Source organism: Leuciscus leuciscus (assembly GCF_965113295.1).
Source record: "Leuciscus leuciscus genome assembly, chromosome: 19".
NCBI lineage: Eukaryota > Metazoa > Chordata > Actinopteri > Cypriniformes > Leuciscidae > Leuciscus > Leuciscus leuciscus.
In genome coordinates, this window is record NC_138743.1 from 23759030 (window position 1) to 23779322 (window position 20293).

A 20293-nucleotide genomic window follows, 5' to 3' on the forward strand; every position below is an offset into this window, starting at 1 on the left:
ATTCAAATAGAAAACAATTCTTTTAAACTGTAATAATATGTCACAATATTAGTTTTTACTGTATAAATAAATGCAGCCTTGGTGAGCATAAAATACTTTTTTCAAAAACATAAAAAATATATATGTTTCCAAACTTTTAACAGGTACTGTATATGCGCTAAGCTTGTTGGAATTCAGTTAAGAGATGAACATTTTTCAAGTCTGGCCCAAGGTTTCTTTTCTATTATACATTCATACTCACAAATGTTCATGATGTCCCTGGTGTTTCTGGTTTTGTTCTCCTTTAGTTGCATATGGTAATTGCCCTGAACAATTGTTAATCAAAGCAGTGGGACAAACAGTAAAGAAAGTGCCCAAGAGAGTTACCCTGCCCTTTGCTCATTCACACTCATTAAATACAGACCAATGACATGTTGAGCACTAATGAATCCACCAGTTTGAACATGCCCTGTGAAGTGAAGTAACAGAGGGAGTGAATCCTCAGATTTTTTTACAGTCAGAACAGCTATAATTAAGGTCTTTATCAGTTATCTGGTCCTTTGTTGAGGTGAATAGGCCCTAAATTCTCAACTGCCTGACATATCAAACATGTTGTCCAAATATTTTTTCACAAAGTAATTTGTTTTACTTATTTAAATAACAATAAGATACGTTTTTAAACGTAGGCTACATTTATAGCCAAATATTTGTGTGTGCTTAACCATTTTTTCAGGGCAAATACCCAGAAGTGAGCTATAAATATGACTAAACATATTTTTATTTTATTTTTTTCTATATATCCCATATAGACAGCAAAATGTGTTTATGTACATGTGCAAAACACCTTTTCCTTAATCAAGAATTACCGTAATCAAAAAGCATCCACATAAAGCACGCCCACCAGTATACAAACCACGCCCAACAATAACAAAAACATGCAAACCACGCCCAACCGCATACGCAACACGCATAAACCCCTCCCACTGGTCTGACTGCCACAGAGTTACTACAGCTGCAGACCGGTTCCTCCTTCACCGTACATTTATGGTGCTCTACCAACCGGCCAACGACGATTTACATAGTGACTGGTGATCGTCCGGTAAGTAGATCGACATCATGGTGAAAGCATGTACGTTAGCTGTAATGATATCCAGCCTGTCATAACCATAACCATAACCCTACAGGTGTAGCTTTCACACGACGCAACAAACATTACGTGCTGCGAGAGCTTTTCTGTCTTGTACTGTAACTTACGTCGGTGCCAGTTTAAAATATCAATGGATTTGATCTGTTGGTAATAGTCGCTTGGAAATAGACTTAATCGGAAGTTTTGGAAGTTGTTTGACACCGTGACTGTGTCTCAACAGCTAGTGAGCCGCCTACATAGACAGTACTTTCGGGGCATTATAGACGCGTGCAGATGTCTGTGCAGTCTCGGAACCAACCGACAATGCAGTCTAGGTAGGCAGTTCAGCAGCTTTTGAGACACAGCCTACATTCTGGACATGGCGTTTGTGAATCGGCCTTTGCACAATAAAAGAGCTCAAGTAGTGCAGTGCAGTCACGCAGACGATTCTTAAAGGGACAGTTCACCCAAAAATGAACATTTGTCAATTATTAACCCTCATGTCCTTTGTATGACTGCTGTTGAACACAAAACATGTTAGGCAGATTCAGTCACCCTTCACTTTCTTAGCATATTTTTTCCATTCAATAGAAGTGAATGGTTACTGGGGTTGTCATTCTGTGAGGGTGACAAAGTTTTCATTTTAGGGGTGAACAATCCCTTTAATTTGTTAGTCAGTGTACCTGGTATGATTCATATTAGATGGCAGATCTTATTTTAAGAAGGTTTGTTCCATTATGTTATGCCTTGTTACTCATGTGGGTGAAAGGTGAGTGCCTCCACCTCTTTTGTTTATAACGCAGAATGTGTTTTGTAGTGTGCATCACATTAAGTACATGACTTAAGACTTGTACAAGACATTAACTCTTACATAAACTTGATGTATGAATGTTTTTTCCGTCACAGTGACAGTGAGTGAGGGAGGTGAAAGACGATAAGTTTGCCCGTGACAATGACTACAGACAGAGAGCCTCCTGTCACTGCTAAACTCCTTCACCTCGTGTTCCTCTCCACCTTCTGGGGAATGCAGATATGGGTTACCTTCATATCGGGTAGGTGTGGTCACTGTCCCCCCATATCCCCCATATCCCCCCCATTTATTAATTAAATAAAAGGCCACTTAGGTATACTTGAAGAGAGTACAGTGCATTTAAATTTTTTTATTTAATTGTAAATAACATGCAGTCAAGTGTCTGAAAAATGTACATTCAGTTCACACTTAAGTATATTCTTTTAAAGGATGTTATTTAATGTGTAATAAGTACTCCCTTTTTTTTTTTAATATGCTAAATGTACTTCCTTTTTCACAAGGGTAGTTTTATACATTTATACAAATGTATTCAAATCTAAACAAGGTTTATAATATGCACAGTCCTTAAGGCTGTCTTGATTTTTACTTTTGTTTTGCTCAGGCTTTGTGATGGACAACCATCTAAACCGACACACGTTTGGCTTCATCCAGAGCAGGCTCTTCCCGTTTTACCTGCATATCGGCTCTGCCTGCGCTTTCTTCAACCTCACCATCTTCGCCATGTACCATCCCAGCAACATGCTGGATGACAAAGAGGCCTTCCAGGTATTCACAACAAAATGTTCCCAGATATGTGAAAAGATGTTCCTGAAATAGTTCATCCAAAAATTACGAATGGCCCTCAAATCTGTACGACTTCCTTTCCTCTTTGGAACATAAAAAGAAGATATTTAATGGCGACTGCAGCGTTCAAGCTTCAAAAAGGACACAAGATCACCATAAAAGACTTGAGCATGATATTTATTTATGTCTTCTGAAGTCATGTTCTGAGTTGGAGACACAGCACTTTATTCATTGATAATCTTAATGAGCTGAGAACCGCTGTAATTGAATCCTTGAGTCAGTGAATTGAACTTTAACTGAATCAGTCAGATTCATTAACACATCATTGGTTTTATGAACTGACTCCGCTGATTTATTGACTAAAATCAGAGTCAAAAGAATTAATTGAATCGAGCAGCTCATGAATTCGTGAATGTTAAGATTTAAATTGTGATGGAGCCATAAAAGTCGACTCTCATTCAGTACTTTTATGATGCTTTTGCTTCCTTTTTGAATCTCCGGTTGCATGAAAAAGAGCAAACCAGCACATTCTTCAAAATATGTTTTTTTTTTTGTTAAATGGAAAATAGGAAGTCATACATGTTTGGAATGACATGAGGATGAATAAAATATTATTTTAAAGGTCCCATTGCATTAAAATGTCACTTTATGAGTTTTTTTAACATTAATATGAGTTCCCCTAGCCTGCCTATTGTCCCCCAGTGGCTAGACGTTTTGATGGGTGTAAACCAAGCCCTGGCTATTTTTGAGAAAATGAAAGCTCAGACGGGCGAATCTAGAAATCTTCCCCTTATGTCGTCATAAGGGGAAAGGTCACCTCCCCTTTCTCTTCTTTGCCCGCAAAAAGAATTTGGCCCGCCCATGAGAAAATGCGCTGTGCGAGCGCAATATTGTTTTTTCCCCGAGAGACATCATGGCTTGCAAACGAGCGAAGCATGGCAGTTGCTCAGTGTTTGGATGTACAAATGAACACAAAAGTATTTTTTTAGTTCCTTCATCCGAGCCTCTGAAGAACCAGTGGGTTATGTGAATTTCTGATGTGTAATTGTTCAAGTTCAGACAGATAATCTTTCTCTCAAAATCGTTCAATACTGTTTATGCATCAGTAAATCAAGCCAGTGACTAAACGATCAACTTCACGTCGTTTCTCTTAGTAGGATGAAAATAATCTTACTTAAACTGTGATTAAAATATATACAGAAAGCGATCAAAGAACAATCCCTTTCCAATCGCCCAAGCTGTCAATCACACAGCGCGAGTTTATCTGGACACTTGCCAAAACTCGTTATGAAATCAATGACGCTGTTACACTGAAGCTCTTACTGTACTTACCTCATGTTTGCATTGGTGAAATCATTAGTGAGAGTGCAGAAACTGCACTGCAATGATAAGATCTTCATTCACGTGATCAACAGACTGTCATCTGCTCAATGCTCATCACTGCAACCTTTTATGTGATGGGAGATCTATATACTTAAAAAACTTCTCACGATTCGTTTATCTCGACAGCTGTAATAGTAAAAACGTATGATAGATGTAATGGTAAAAGTTTTCAAGAGAGTTCCACATGTAATGCTAGATATTTCATATGCAAGCATGTCAGCCAATCACAGCAGTGGGCGTTTACACGGAAGTCTCACAGCAGACACGCCCCTTCAAACAGAGCATTCAAATCAGAGGCTAAAATCAGGCTAGGAAATATGCCTTTTATTTCTAAATTATAACAACTTTTGATCTAAAAAACATACTAACATTATAAGGGCACCCCAGGAAACATTCTAAAATAATAACATAATCCATGCAATGGGACCTTTAAGGTGAACTAACCTTTATGTAAGATGACAGACTCTCTCTTGATTCTACTAGCTTTCTGGTTTCTCCCCAGATCTTCATTTATTTTGTGTGTGTGACTGTGGCGGCAGTGAACGCCCAGTGGTTTGGTCAGATGACCTCGGAAATCATGGCGGACATGCACCTGATTGAGCAGGCCTGTGGATTGGGTCAGGACATCGGACTCTCGTCCAATCGGGAAGCCTACGCCAAGCTCTGCGAGACGGACCCCAAGTATAAAAAGCTGAGCGGTCGGCTGTGGCTGTACCACCTGCTGTCCTCTCTTTGTAACCTTTGCTGTATCGTGTGTAACGGCTACAGCCTATATTACCTGGCAGAAAACCTCACCACCCTCTGATGACCTTCCTGCCTTATAGTGGAGTTATACTCCCACAGTGCAACGCAAAACCTTCGGTTAGTGTCTGTGTGACTCCTGCTGCTCTCAGGTACTGGATTACTTCCTGACAAATCTGCTCATTCTTGTGATGGGTCTTTTTTTAATCTTTGTTGTGCTAGTTTTAGCATAAAATATGTATAGAGAATATTTGTTGTAAATGTTATAGATAATGGCTGTGGATATTTCAATTAAAAAGATGTTACACTGCACGGAATGAGGGAAAAGAAAACGACACGCGAGATTAAATGAACAAAAATGGGAAGTGGAGATATATTTTCTAAACGGTTTCCTTTTTTTATATTCTAGAAGTTGTTATGGTTTTCTGAGCAACCTCACTCTATCACAAAAAATATATATTTTATCAAATAATTTGGTTTCTCTGTTTCAACAGACAGCCTCACCCTTTTCTCCTGGACTAGGTGTGAATGTATCAACATGTTCGCGCACAATCTTTCAGTGCACTTCTACATTTTAACAAGGATGAATATGCTAATTATGCTCTCATCTTAATGTTGAATTAGAGCTTAAATAAAATGCACCCAGCACCAGTTGTACCACAGTATAAAATATGCACTACTTGTTAAACGTTTGGGGTCAGTAAGTTTATTTAAAAAAATAAATTAATACTTTAATTCAGCAAGGAAGCACTTGATCAAAAGTTACAGCAAAGACATAAAAATGCTACAAATGATTTCTATTTAAGAAAAAAAATGCTGTTCTTTTGAACTTTTCACTCATTAAAGAATCCTGAAAAAATGTATCACGGTTCCCACAAAAATATTAAGCAGCACAACTGTTTTCAACATCACTAATAATAATAAATGTTTCTTGAGTAGCAAATTAGAAGCATATTAGAATAATTTTTGAAGGATCATGTGACACTGAAGACTGGAGTAATGATGCTGAAAGTTCAGTTTTGTCATCACAGGAATAAATTACATTTTAATATATATTAAAATAGAAAACAGCTATTTTAATACTATTGCGCAATATTACTGTTTTTCTGTATTTTTGATCAAAGTAATGCAGTCTTGGTGAGCAAAAGAGACTTTATATGCATTCAAAATATTACTGCCCCCAAACTTTTTCCACACCATGTCAGTTTGGTTCATGAAGTATGTTCAACGTTTGAGGCATTGTTTAATTTATATTTGCTGTTAAGAGACATTTACAGATGTAGATGCTCTCTATCTGAAACCATCAAATTGACCTTTGTCATGACAGGTTCAACAGAAACCAGTTCATCTCCTGTTTGACTGCTTTTGCACTCCGTGCCATTTGCAGGTGTTAAGCAACAGCAAACAGGACTACCTGGGTGTATCTTGACAGTGTTCTTTAGAGGCATTTTTTTTTTTTGTGAAACACACGTGATGTGACTCACTAATTTGTGTGTATTCAGATAATAAGCAGCACCATTATTATAATGGCTACACCTTGCTATGGAATGTAGATTCTGCGTTCAGTCGCTTTACACTTCTGCTGTCTGTCCACCATATTCGTATCAGTTACTGTACAGTGCCTTGCATACTATAGCGATATCTTCCATTTTTCAGTACTGTATGGCAGTTCCCAGTAAGATGCTGGTGAGGCTTTGAGTTTGTCCCTGTAATTAGGGATTGACTATATTTTATCAATGCAAATGAACCGGCAGCTATAACAGTGAACCTGTTAATGATTATATTTAGTGTGTTTAAATTAAGAAGGCTTAAAATATCATCTAGTATATCATGGTCAATGGAATCAAATACAGAATAACTTTGTGTCATTGAAGTTCCATGGATTTTTAGCTGAAGTTTCGTTATTGTCTGGCTATGTAGATGAAGTAGTAGGTTAAGAATTTTTTGCATACCCGCCAACAAAAAGGTAACATTCTCAGAATTTTTAGGTTATCTCAAAGTTAGGAAAGAACATTCTTAAGGGCTCCTTCACAGAACGCGTTTTTAGCTTTGGAAAAGTAGTAGAATACGCACGGTTTCGGGACGCGTTTTTTAAAAGTTGAACTGATTTGAACTTGAACGCCGCGTGCGTGACGCTGCGAGCGCAACCTTCAGTCTAGCGCGCGTTTACATAGAAAAACAATGGAAAAGTGGCGCATTTGAATGGAAAAACGCGTTCTGTGTGAACGGCCCCTACGGGCCCTACACTAACATTAATAACATTCTTTCAAAGTGTCTTGACTTTAATAATGTTCTCAAAACATTAGAACAAAAACATTATTTATAGAACATTTTTATCTGTTTAGTTGGACTTTGTTTGTTAGGCTACTACTCGTTTTAGTTTTGTTTGCAAAATGAACAAATGGAATGTTCCCTTTACGTTCACATAACTGAGGAAAAAAACATTTTACAAAACTGGACAATTTGAACGTTGAGACTTTTTATAGCTTAATGGGAATGTTAGCATGTTAGCAAAACATTCTTAGAACATATTTTTGGTTCTGTCTGAATAAAAGGTAATTTCATTTTATATTGCATCCCTTTATGTAAAGCTGAAGTGTGGCTTTATGGCATCAAACTGCAAAGTTAAAATGTCAAAACATAGCCTACTGTTTTTTCCATTTGTAATTTGTGCAGAAATCACACGTCACCTTGAATGAAGATTAATGTCTGAGTCTGTGATGAATGTAAAGCTGTTGCAGTTACATTGTGTACTGTATGGAAATGGGATGAATGTTTTTTGTTTGTTTTTTCAAATAAATTAATACAATTGTGTTTAGATTCTTATGCTTTTTGTTCTCAATCTCAACAGGCCAAAACTGTAGTCTAATGTCAAGGAGAGCCTGTACTTGGAGTTAAATATTTTACTGGTATAAATGCAAATATATTTTACAAACAACAAAAGATCTAAAATAAGAACATGTTGAACATTTTGTAAATATAGGTTCAGAACTTCAGATGCTGATTGGTTTCACGTGACTGAAATATTTATGACCATAAGCAGGGCAGTAATGCAGATGAATACAAAAACACATTAACAGATTAATCAAAAACGTAGATGTTGGATTTGATATATACCAGGGGCCTATAACATGAAGCTGGTTTAAGTGGCTAACCAGGTATGTTTCAGTTTAGTTTGCACCAGCCCTGGGTTTTAGGCACCATGAAAGCGGTTTGGCTTTTAGCAGTGTTCATAACTTGCGCTCCCCGGTTAACCTGGTCAGGGGCGGGTTATGTTCCAGTTCCAGGTATGTTCTGAACTTGGACCAATCAGCTGTGAGCAAAGTAACACATGTCTGATGCGATAAAGTCACTCCACCTGTTTTACTCCAAATTAAAGGTAACTACATAGCAAAAAAAAATATTAAAGACAAAACTGTCTAGCTTTTAGTAGCTTAATGCTTAATTAGAATAATAATTTAGTATGATATAGATATTATTTATGTAATTATTATACCCTTAATCAATCACACATGTACAATTTTAGTTTATCAATTATTATTATTACACTCCGTTGAAATGAATCAATAGATAAAGCTATGACTACATGTGAGCTTAAATGTTCAATTCTCTCTATACCTTTATCAACTGTATAAACCAACTTCACAATTTTACTTGCACTGATATAGCAAGACTTTTCTCTTTTAGTTGTCCTCTTTCATAGACAGCTATTTTCTTCTTGCTGTGCAAATTTGTTTAAATTCTTAATATTTTTCAATCTCGTAATATTCTGCAGAAGAGAGAAGTGAATCGTGTTGGTTCTCTCGTGAGAAATGAATCGTAGTTTCACTTAATTCAAAAATAAACAAACAACAAAACTTAAGTAAAGTAGCAGCCCCTAATGGACAACTGCCGCATTGAAACTAAACAGCAACTTAAAATCCAGGCCTAGTGAGTCCTCTCTCGTTTTGCATTGTTGTGACTCCTCCTTTTATCCTTCTGGAACTCGTCCATGGGACTCGAGACCGGTGTGGCACGCAGGTGAAGCTCATTAGCAATCACGCCACAGGCCGAGAGACAGAGACGAGAGAGTTATAGAGGGCCATTCAGTCCTCTTCCAGCTGGGTGAACTCCTCCGCGATGCCTGGCGGTGGTGCAGGACACTCCTCGGTGGACGGCCCTCTGACTCCTCTGGCTTTGGGCACCCGGGAGCGAATCTCCTGTTCCCTGCTCCTCCTCATCATGGTGGACTGCAGCAGGCTCCGGCCTCACTGTACGTTCACACCGCCGCTGACTTGAGCTGCAGAGAAGCTCTGGCCGCCCTGTCAAGGACGCTTGTCAAAAAAGTACGGGGAAGCCTGTTGACGCTTTGGCCGCTCTGAAGTCTGTGTCACACCATGAAATGTAAACAGAAAAAAAAACAAGCAATACATTGACACTAGGAACCTTTTATAATGACAGCATTTTTATAACCGTTTTGGTCACATTTGGTCGGGAAAATGCGCGAGGGAGAGAGAGCAAGACGTATTGTTTGAAGACGGTGAAGGTGAGTGCGTGGCCGGGGCTCTCTCTCTTTTGTAACTGGTCCCTATATGAAAATAACGTCATATCATAAATGATAGGAAACCCAGCAACATCGATTATCAGTTTCTCCTCCATTTTCTCGGAACTAATGTTTTGGCAGGAACGAAAGTTTACATCGTATGTTTCTCCGGAATCAGCCAGCGCGAAGGACGTCTATATTCCGATTGGTTGCTGGCGTTTGCCGCTGCTTGCCACTGAACCGCGTCATAGCTCATTACCATAAAGTTGAGATACTATCAACTTTCTGATTGACGCTCAGATCTACCGGCTCCAAGTCTGCAGCCTCCCCATATAGGCCCAAAACGCGACACCGATGGATTTGACGCTCCTTGCTGCTGAGAGAAGCCAGCTTCCATTGAAAATGAATGACTTCCGGTAACTTTGGAAGCTCAAGTCGGCGGCGGTGTGAACGTATTCAGGCAAAAGGCAACGACTCCTCCACTCCCTCTCGGATGGCAGCCGCCCCTCCACAACCCAGGCGAACGGCAGCGAGTTACTCCAGTCCACCGCCACGAGCGTTCATGGTGACAGATTCTGCCGAGGGCTCTTTGACAGCGCGTTCCTCCTTCCTCCCGGGTTTCGGCACCACTGTAGCAATGTTAAAGGCTCAGGAGGAGGGAACGAGTGTGTGTATATATATATATATATATATATATAATGAAGACTTCGGATGCAAAAGCCTCTAAGTCCGTCTAAAGTTTTTGTTTAATATAAAAATATTTTATCAGGCTCCTAGGTTTTTACCCAAGTACCGGCATTTCTGAATGGGCTGAGGCTGGGATTTAGTGAGTTTGAAGTGAGAGTATTTGATGGACGTCTACTATGTGCGGAGAGCATTCACTCAATATTATCATCTCATTTTTGACAGAGGTGGCTTTTAGAGGCTTTTGCATCAGAGGTCTTCATGTGTTTATACATATACACACATACACACACTTTTGCCAAAAGTTTTGGGACGTCTGCCTTTACTTGCACATTAACTTTAATGACATTCCAATCTTAATCCGTAGGGTTTAAAGGGATAGTTCACCCAAAAATTAAAATTCTGTCATCATTTACTCACCCTCAAGTTGTTTCAAACCTGTATGAATTACCTGTATGAAACAAACCTTCTGAACACAAAAGAAGATATTTTGAAAAATGTCGGTAACCAAACAGTTGATGGACCCCAATGACTTCCAAAGTAGGAAAAAAAATACTATGGAAGTCAATGGGGTCCATCAACTGTTTGGTTACAGACATTTTTCAAAATATCTTATTTTGTGTTCAGCATAAAAAAGAAATTCATACAGGTTTGAAACAACTTGAGGGTAAGTAAATGATGACAGAATTTTCATTTTTGGGTGAACTATCCCTTTAATATGGAGTTTGCCCACCCTTTGCAGCTATTACAGCTTCAAGTCTTCTGGGAAGGCTTTCCACAAGGTATATTCCACAATTTTTGACCATTCTTCTAGAAGCGCATTTGTGAGGTTCACTGATGTTGGACGAGGAGGCCTGGCTCGCAGTCTCCGCTCTAATTCATCCCAAAGGTGTTCTGTCGGGTTGAGGTGAGGACTCTGTGCCAGTCAAGTTCCTTCACACCAAACTCGCTCATCCATGTTTTTATGGACCTTGCTTTGTGCACTGGTGCGCAGTCATGTTGGAACAGGAAGGGGCCATCCTTAAACTGTTCACACAAAGTTGGGAGCATGAAATTGTCCAAAATGTCTTGGTATGCTGAGGGGCCTAGCCCAACCCCTGAAAAACAACCCCACACCATCATACACGTGGTGATGTAAGACTTTGATCCAGCTGCTCGGCCATGGAAACCCATTCCATGAAGTTCTCTGTTCTTGAGCTAATCTGAAGTTTGGGGGTCTGTAGCTATTGACTCTGCAGAAAGTTGGCGACTTCTGCGCACTGTGAGCCTCAGCTTCGTGGCTGAGTTGCTGTTGCTCCCAATTGCTTCCACTTTGTTATAATACCACTAACAGTTGACCGTGGAATATTTAATAGTGAGGAAATTTCACGAATGGACTTATTGATTACTTATGTTTACAGCTTAACACACAACACATTTTTTTTATTATTCATACCACAACAGTAAATAAGTGTTTAACTGTCACCCCCCTTTTTGAGAAAAGACATGAAAATGCACTATCCAAACTTAAATGGTTGTAATTCAAGAATGCTTTGGAATATAGACCTTATGGTCTTGCCTTTAAGAAGACACTTAGCAGATTGCTGAAGTGAAACTATGAAAAAGTATGAAAAAACTTAAGTATGAAAAACGTATGTAAGTTTAAATTGACTGTAATTCAAATGTACTGTACTTAACATTTCTTATTTTATATAAAATATATAATTTACTAAATATTTTTCACTCTAAAATTATTATAAAATCAAAGACATATATCTATAAAGTTGAAGCTCAAATGAAATTTTGTTTATAGGGAATGAAACAAAAATAGCCACCGTTTTCTTGATGCATTCTCCTGTAACAAATGGATTACTTCCACAATACTTCCGCGTTCTACTTATTACATCTCGGGAGTTTCCGGTTCAGCATTTAACTCACCTACATACATGAGAACACATAAAACAATAGGGGTTATGCGGAAACGCCCAACGTTCGAACCGGAAAACCGGTATAAGCATTTCCGGTTTGCACTACCGTACGCATCTGCAGCAGTAGGTGATCTCTGAGGCAACTTATTTTTCGCTTTTTTAGAAAACAATTCTTATTTCTGTTTTAGTTAAAATGTCACGAATGCTTAAGTATCAGAAAAAAAATTTAATGCAGTCTTCATATGATTGTTTTAATCGTCTGCAAGCAAATATAAAAGGTTAAACTACTATGATAGCATACAAGTCTAAACTAACTTACTGATAGTTAGCTAACTCTACATCGGGTGCCATTAGCAAAAGCTACATACTAACTTACAAACCTTCATAATCATGAATAAATGAGGAGGCGTAAAACTTAAATCCTTTATCTAACGGAGTACTCGGGGGTCTGGAAGTCCGTTTGGCAATACGATGTACATCTGAAATGGATAGAATGGGTAGCTCCTGTAAACACCGGCTATAAAAGGTCGCCATTCCTACGCTGTGTTTACCTCAGTAGCTGACGACCGGAAGTAGTTATATCTGTTTTGTAGAACCCGGAAGTATGTTGCGCATAACCCCTATTAATCATGTTCTCTGTGTTAACATGAATTATATTGAACCTGCTGAAATGCTCCTATAAATATATTTTCTTTCCAATTGTGCATTCTGAATAATAAATAGGCTAAATATATAACTAACCAGCAGCAGTCCACTGCTCTCACTAACAGTGTGTTTTTCTTTTACTGATCATATTTCATACCTGTTGAGTTTACATTTTTAAATGAATTTGACTAATAAAAAGGATTACTTGTGTGCACTTTTATTCCAGTCTTTTAAAATAGTTGACTAGCATAGACATGCCTGTAACGATTTTAAATAGGCTAGGCTATTTAATTCATTTTAAACAGTAACGCACACAGCGTAGAGGAGAATGACAGTCAACTACTTTGAATACTAAGCAAGCATTTTGGGCATAAACATGTAAATAGTAAAAAGATTGACAATGAAAAATAACACAATAGTGATTAATGTAGTGAAAAAACTGCATACTTTTTCCATTTGGAAAAAACTTTTTCTGTTTATTTGTAGTCACAAGACATATGTTTACATCACATTTAGAAAGAATGATAATTTCTACAAATATGTCACCAAAAATACGACCTGAGGAGCTTTAGCACTCTCTCCCAATACAGTTATATTTTCAGTCAGAGAAACAGAGGAAGCTCTCGAAAAACCGGAGCTGCTATGTGGAGCTAAATATGGATATCAGACAGTCCGGTATAAAGAGATGTTAGAGATGGGTGGTATGAACAAAAATCCACATCACGGTATTTTTCAAAATTATACCGGTTTCACGGTATATGACGGTATTTTATTTTTTCAAACATGACTGGGTGTTAACCACATTTTCTACTGATTGAGAGAGGAAATACTTCAGTAGATTGACTTAGAATGCCCTATTTTACTGTCATGAGTGAATATAGTAGAAAAATCCACACTAGTGTTAATACAGGTTTGCACAAAATGATACTGTTTACAAATAGGTGCCAGCAGGAGGCGCTGTAGGTGAACATAAACAGTGGTTTCCCCGGTAACGGCTGTACACAAAGCAGCACGATGCTGATAAAGAAATCAGGAAAGATAAAGAAAGATTACGTTTAAATAACATCGAAAACTTTTCTAAAGACAGTCAGTTAGAATTCGTATGATATTATTAATTTAAAGTCGGCATGAAACGGAAGTTGCGATAGTCTTTTGTTCCCTATTGTGATGTACTTTTCGAACAAGAAAAAAATGTAGGGTGCGGGACTTGATTTTGTCCATGGGGAATTGATTGGATGGTTGTGGTTTGCTATTGGTCAATCTCATGTGAATGACAGGTTGTCCCACCCTCACGCCAGTAAACACATCATCAGAGAAGAGATGTTGCTCCAAGAGGGAGGGGAAGTCATTTTGATTAAGGATTACGAGGGCACATAAATTGAAAAAAACAAACAATTATGATGTGCACAGAAAAAAATATTTATAATAAATCTGCAATAACCATAAGAATTAAAAATGGCTAACTTCGATTTCATGGGGACTTTAACAAAAATAAAAACATAATGATGAAGGTCCACCCCTAACCCTAACTGTGTAGTGTACAAAATTGTGCGAATTAGCCACTAATTAGCTAAAATGTAAAATAGTTATGAAATGCCATGAGAGTGTTAGTCATTTATATTAGATTCTCGATCCATCCCTGTATATAGCACTGGTATATGGAGATGCATATCACAATACAAGAATAATAACTGCTTGGGCACTAAATTAATTCATTTTTTGCCATTAAAGTGGATAGCAAAGTCTCACACTGGACCCAGTGTTAATTCTGAAGCCAGGATAGAGGGGTTGAGCAAATGCAGTCCGAATTTTGTGGATGAGATTCATTGAGTCTGTGATGCTGTAAAATGCCAAAATCCCTGCTGAGAAATCGACATAAACTCCAACCCTGTGAGCCCACTGCATTTTGGGAACCTTAGTTTCCTTTCCACAGTGCCAGAATGTGTAGGTATCCTCAGAGCACACCAGACTCCACGACTGGGCGTTGTGTCCAAATGCACACTGGGTACTCTTTCCTTTCCTGCTAATATCCTCATAGGACACTGCGATGTGCACAGGACCCTTCCCGCTCCATTCGGCCTCGAAGTAACAACGGCCGGTCACGCTCTCTCTGCACAGAACCTGGCTGTAGTTATCAAACCTTTCTGGGTGGTCAGGAACGGACAGAGATGTTTTGATGAACGTCACCTCTCCACTCTCTGAGCAAACGCTGAGGTTTCTGTGAGCGGTGTTCAGGTCTAGAGTCAGGGGACCCGAATCTGAAATCCAGAGTTGAAGATATGAATTAACTTGACAGTTTCTCTGTTGTCGATTGTACTGATTTCTTGTTGCATGTGTGTGTGGGTGTGACTGTGTTACTTACATTCCGAGAACTCCTCCCTGACTTTGGGTTCAGGGGTAGGAATAAATTTGAGGTTTGACACTAATAAAGCAAAATATAATCAGTGCAAGCATTTTTAACATTCATACTTATTGTATCAACTAATTTCAGTTTCTTTTATTATTTATAGTATATGGAATACTTGCATGTATTTACTGAATCCGGTATGAACTAGATACTCACAATTATTCTATAGTGAATAGTATGTGAAACACACTTTATAAACATTTCAAACAATACAGTATTGTCGTCAACCTTGTCAACGATTGTCAACCTCTTCAATGACAATGACAATCACATGACAATCTCATTTAGGTTTTCAGTTTTCAACTCACTGATTCTTTTTCATTTTTTGTATTATAATACAATAATTTTTCCATTTAATTTGTAAATAGATAAACACATTACTATTTAATGTTAATTGTTTTAAACAATAGTATGCAACATTGTTGTCAAATGACCTCATCACATGTGGCATCCAGTTATCATCTGGCAAGTATAAGGAGTTATTCTTATGTTTAATATTTCATTTGTAAAATGAATAGCATTGACAGATGAATAAATTAAAAACTAAATGAATTATTTCATGTTAATTGTTTTGAACAATAGAATGCAACATTGAAATAAGGATTATTTTTCTTTATAATTTTTAATGCAATCTTTTTTTTTAAATAAAATTAAATAAAAATGTAAAAGTAAATTAGACTTTTGACAGTATTTTCAAATAATGAATAAAATCAGATTCTGGTTCATTTGTTACTTTGGGAATGTAAGATCAAGTCAAATTGAGTGCATTGTGGGATTTTCTGTTGTAAACTGCCTGTTGTGTTAAAGGTGCAGTAAGCGATTTATGAGAAGCACTGTTGATATTTGAAATCAACCCAAACAAACACACTCACTTTATTGCTCCGCCCCCAAAATGTAAAAACAGGTAATGCAAGAGTGGTTATAGCTAAAATTAGCTAAATAATGCTTTGCCAAAAATAAACCGAAAATGACGAACAAATGACAAGGAAGAGCAAAAAATTGATACACGAGAGTATATACAAGCAAGAGTTGGTTGTTGGTCTCCAGCAGCAGCAGCAGCTCCAGACAAACAATGACCCTCAAAACTATCCTGTTAGCTAACATTACAACAACAGCATATCTTGGCTCTGTGAAATTGCAAAACCAATGTTACTCATGTATGAAGCAGAAACAACGCAACCTCTGCATCTGTTTTCAGGCGTTACCACCTTGGTCTCCAGCGCTGGAAAGCTTTTCTTATATTAAAGGGATAGTTCAACCAAAAATGAAAATTAGCCCATGATTTACTCACCCTGAAGCCATCCTTGGTGTATATGACATTCTTCTATCAGACGAATTCAATCGGAGTTATATTTAAAAATGTCCTGGCTCTTCCAAGCTTTATAATGGGAGGGAATGGATATATTTTTTTGGGAGTCCATCAAAGCACATCCATCCATGATAAAAGTGCTCCACGCGTCTCTGGGAGGGGGTTAATAAAGACCTTCTGAAGTGAAACGATACGTTCATGTAAGAAAACTATCCATATTTAAAACTTTATCGACTAAAATAACTAGCTTCCGGCAGATGGCCGTATGCATCGATTTACGGCAAAATACTAAACCATGAACTTGACGCACAACGTAATGACGAACGCGGCTGCCCAGCCCTGTTTGTTTATGATAGGCATCAAAGCTTACACTACTCCTACATCCTACGTCATACACTTACATTGTCAAGTGTTACTCTTCTGGCGTAAGTCGACTTGCGTCTGCCGGAAGCTAGTTGTTTTCATCTGACCATAACCCTTCTTTTCCCAGTGATATTCCTCTGACATTTTCTCTTTTGTAATGTCTCTCAGCCATCTCTTTTTCTACAGTCTTTCTTCAAATCTCCCTCTTTCTCACTCTCTCTGTCCTCCCCCGTCATGAGTGGACACGCCCCCTACTGCTGATTGGCTATTGAGTTGTGCTGCTCAGTTTGATCCACTTTCAACAGCGTTTTTCAGAAATTGCTTACTGCACCATCCAAGTATTCTATGCAGATATACTGCAGGAACAGTGAGAATAGTATAGTTAGCATGCTATTCCAAACATAATCATTTGATGACTCACCTTTTTTTGATAATTTCTCCAATTTTTTCTGGCATAGATCTTTAATGTCCTCACTCAGAACTGTGAGTTTTCTTGACACCATATCGAAACAGAAGTCTGGATTGGCTAAAACTGCAGGAGAGGTCACCAACTCTGGCAGACTACACAGTGTTTCATAACTCTAAGGAATAGATTTAAATAAACTCTTAGATCGAAATCACAGATGACAAGTACCCAAGTGGTACCCAAAAGCACTGATGTTACCTTGAGGAACTGAGTTTTATCATCAAGGTGTGCAATCGTGTCGTATTCAGCATCTCTCCTCTTGAACTCTGAGATCTCCTGCTCTAGTTTCTCCATAAATCCATGTGCCTCGTCTAATTCCGTCTGCTCCTTCGCTTTGATCATCTCCGTCGTCTCAAAACACAGAACTTCAATGGACTGAATCAGCTCAGTGAAGATCTTCTCCGTATCCTCCACCGCTGCCTGGGCAGAGCTCTTTTTGACAACATACAGAACCAGAGAAGTGATGAGTCCAAGAGTGCAAAACCTTTCTGCCCATAATGGGTCTCTTACTTATAAGTTGATAACCCACACCATCCCGCTTCTCCATCAGGACTTTCCACGTCCTCCTGGCAGGAATGGACTCACCCTGAGGGACAGTACGGCCTGACTCAGATCCTGTAGCTCCGTCTCGCGCTCCTTTATGACCTGCTGGAATCTCCTCTGTGACTGCTTAAGCTCTTGCTGCAGACCAGAGATGATACACATTACACACATAAAGAAACATTCATATAGCCTGGAAATCCAGACCTAAATCTGAAAGATTAATGGTCTGGCGTCGACTAATGAAAATCGGCCAGCTCGAGGGGTGGTACCAAGCATGCATTTGAAAATCTCACTGCATGCAATTGGATAACACTACGGCCAATCACAACAAGCCCCATACGCTTAGCTACCAGCGGAGCTAACTTAACTGGTAGATTAGACTCTTGCCGTATCCGGTCGGAAAAACAGCAAAAACGCCCTTCTTGCAAAGGAACGATTCGAGCACCGTCTTCAAACAACTGGTGTTAATCCATAGCCATCTTGCAATGTTTACTAATGACTTCGACGTCACAGCGCTGTCGTCATCTGTTTAGCTCGCCTCTGGCCCGCCTATATCAGATAACCCGATGTGATTGGTGCAGCTCGGATTAAAAAAAAAGGCATATTTAATGAACATCATTAGTCAACGCCAGAGTAACTTGCTGAGCAAATTCAACTTGTGCTCTCGCGAGAACTCTGGATTTCCAGGGTAACATTCATACACTCTTAGAAAAAACAAAAAAAGTTCAGTGGGGTTCTATTTTAAATTTTAAAATGACTTCATTTTAATGAAACATTTCTGCCACAAAGTTTATTAAGAGGTTATTTCATTTTTTTCATAGTGATAAAGTATGTTTTAAATAAATTAAAATTAAATTAATCAATTAAATAGAATAAATCCATAAAATTATGTCATGATGGGATCCCCAAAAAAGGTATATAAAGCAACTGACAGAACCCTTTAGGGTTCTATATATATAGAACCTTTTCTTAAGAGTCTAAAATAACTTATTTTTGGAACACACCTCTTCTGTGATGAACATGTTTTTAATTTCTGATTAAAATTAATTTTAATATATATTGAGGCATAATATCACAAATCAAAAATGTCCTTTTATCATATGGAAAAAGCCTAAATAAGGATGGAACTCTTGAATTTTTTTTATCATTTATTAGGGGGGGGGAAATGCAGTGAAGCAGTTTTGTCAAAATAATATAAATATTTGAGAAACTTTCAAAGTCATGGTGTACGACCAACATGCAGAAAAGAATATAAAATGGGAAATTATGTCATATGGAGGATACCTGCAGACCCTCATGACTGTTTAGACTGTTTAAACGATAATTAATCATATTCATAAAATAAAAAAAATAAAAAAAATGTGTGTGTGTGTGTGATTTCTGAAGGATTATGTGACACTGAAGACTGTAGTAATGGCTGCTGAAAATTCTGATTTGCCATCACCAGAAAAAGATACAATTTACAATATATTCATAGACAGTTATTTTAATCATTTTCAACTTATTTTTCAAATTTTTTTTACTAAGTATACTTGAGTTATCTTTCTTTAAGCTAAATACTTGGTTTTTATTTTATGTTATCTAACACAATTATATTAATATTTGAAGATTAGTGTTGAAATATGTTTGAGGGTCAATGTATATTCACTGATCTTGATCAGCTTACTACTGACTTATTCATGAACGTAAATAGAAAAGTTGATCCTCTTATTAGGATAAGTTATTACAAAGTTTTAGCATCACATTTAAAGTCAGATGAGAAGTCAGACACACCTCACAGAACATGACGAGGTCCTGCTTTTCTTTTGCAATGTCTTCATCATTCTTAACTCCAGGTATGGTGTTGGAACGGATTCCAGTATGTCTCAGTCTCTCAACAACTTCAGCAAACAGAGTGTTTTTGTTGAGTGCAGGTCTCGGGGAGAAAGTTTGCCTGCACTGTGGACAGCTGCACAACTTCCTCTGGTTCTTCTGCTCCCAGAAGAGCTTAATGCACTCCATGCAGTAGTTGTGTCCACAAGGAATGGTTACGGGGTCTCGCAGGAGTTCCATACAGATGGGACAGCTGAACTGCTCCTGGTTGACAAAAATACCAGCCTCTTCTTCTGCCATTGTTAAAGTAAAAGACACAGACTGTCCACAGCAGCTTTGTGTGTGGAGACAGAATGGCGTTTGCTTCAAGTGCCTCCAACTAGTAGTGACTGTATGGGGTTGTAATGGGAGGAGTTCATTGTGTAATGTGTCACTGTGTGGCCATGTTTCAGAGGAGTCACAGGCTTTATTAAGTCCCTATTAGATCATTGTTGTTGTTGTTTTGAAAATAATATTTTCATCTTCAAAAAGCACTGATTCACAGCTTTAAGCACACAAGCAAAGCTTCTGGAAAGATGATCCAGGGATCATGGTGGTTCCAATGCATGTCTGTTCATGTCCACTGATGAATGAGTGCACAGTGACTATGTCTCACAAGATGTTTTCTGGTTTATGTTTGCACTATTTATAGGAAAAAATAAGGGTGTGGATATTTGATAAGTATGCACAGGGTGTGTGTATATCTATCTATCTATCTATCTATCTATCTATCTATCTATCTATCTATCTATCTATCTATCTATTTATCTGTC

At 38.1% G+C, this 20293-nt stretch overlaps 2 protein-coding genes across 3 annotated transcripts; one reads left to right on the forward strand and one right to left on the reverse strand.

The window, feature by feature from the left end:
* Positions 1 to 945: 945 nt before the first annotated feature.
* Positions 946 to 7637, forward strand: LOC309481966 (transmembrane protein 205). 2 transcript variants are annotated; one of them, XM_082147089.1, is made up of 4 exons: positions 946 to 1078; positions 2012 to 2157; positions 2518 to 2681; positions 4585 to 7637. In XM_082147089.1, exons 2-4 carry the CDS (start codon positions 2058 to 2060, stop codon positions 4885 to 4887), a joined length of 567 nt encoding a protein of 188 aa, XP_082003215.1. In that variant the 5' UTR covers positions 946 to 1078; positions 2012 to 2057; the 3' UTR covers positions 4888 to 7637. The 2 variants fall into 2 exon arrangements, with proteins under 2 accessions (XP_082003215.1, XP_082003216.1); XM_082147090.1 differs by having other exon boundaries at positions 959 to 1078; positions 2018 to 2157.
* Positions 7638 to 13028: 5391 nt separating this feature from the next.
* Positions 13029 to 19838, reverse strand: ftr85 (finTRIM family, member 85). The gene is made up of 6 exons (XM_082146868.1): positions 19443 to 19838; positions 17712 to 17807; positions 17325 to 17558; positions 17082 to 17241; positions 14944 to 15003; positions 13029 to 14839 (listed from the first exon to the last, which is right to left on the reverse strand). Exons 1-6 carry the CDS (start codon positions 19779 to 19781, stop codon positions 14307 to 14309), a joined length of 1422 nt encoding a protein of 473 aa, XP_082002994.1. The 5' UTR covers positions 19782 to 19838; the 3' UTR covers positions 13029 to 14306.
* Positions 19839 to 20293: the final 455 nt, after the last annotated feature.

Bases quoted from the DNA above. Each gene is read 5' to 3' on its own strand.
- LOC309481966 (XM_082147089.1), top strand. From the start codon at position 2,058: ATGACTACAGACAGAGAGCCTCCTGTCACTGCTAAACTCCTTCACCTC. The intron at 2,158-2,517 runs GTAGGTGTGGTC...TGTTTTGCTCAG, and splicing joins ATGGGTTACCTTCATATCGG to GCTTTGTGATGGACAACCAT. The intron at 2,682-4,584 runs GTATTCACAACA...GTTTCTCCCCAG, and splicing joins ATGACAAAGAGGCCTTCCAG to ATCTTCATTTATTTTGTGTG.
- ftr85 (XM_082146868.1), bottom strand. From the start codon at position 19,781: ATGGCAGAAGAAGAGGCTGGTATTTTTGTCAACCAGGAGCAGTTCAGC. The intron at 17,808-19,442 runs GTGTGTCTGACT...TCTGGTCTGCAG, and splicing joins ACCTCGTCATGTTCTGTGAG to CAAGAGCTTAAGCAGTCACA. The intron at 17,559-17,711 runs GTGAGTCCATTC...GTTGTCAAAAAG, and splicing joins AGGCCGTACTGTCCCTCAGG to AGCTCTGCCCAGGCAGCGGT.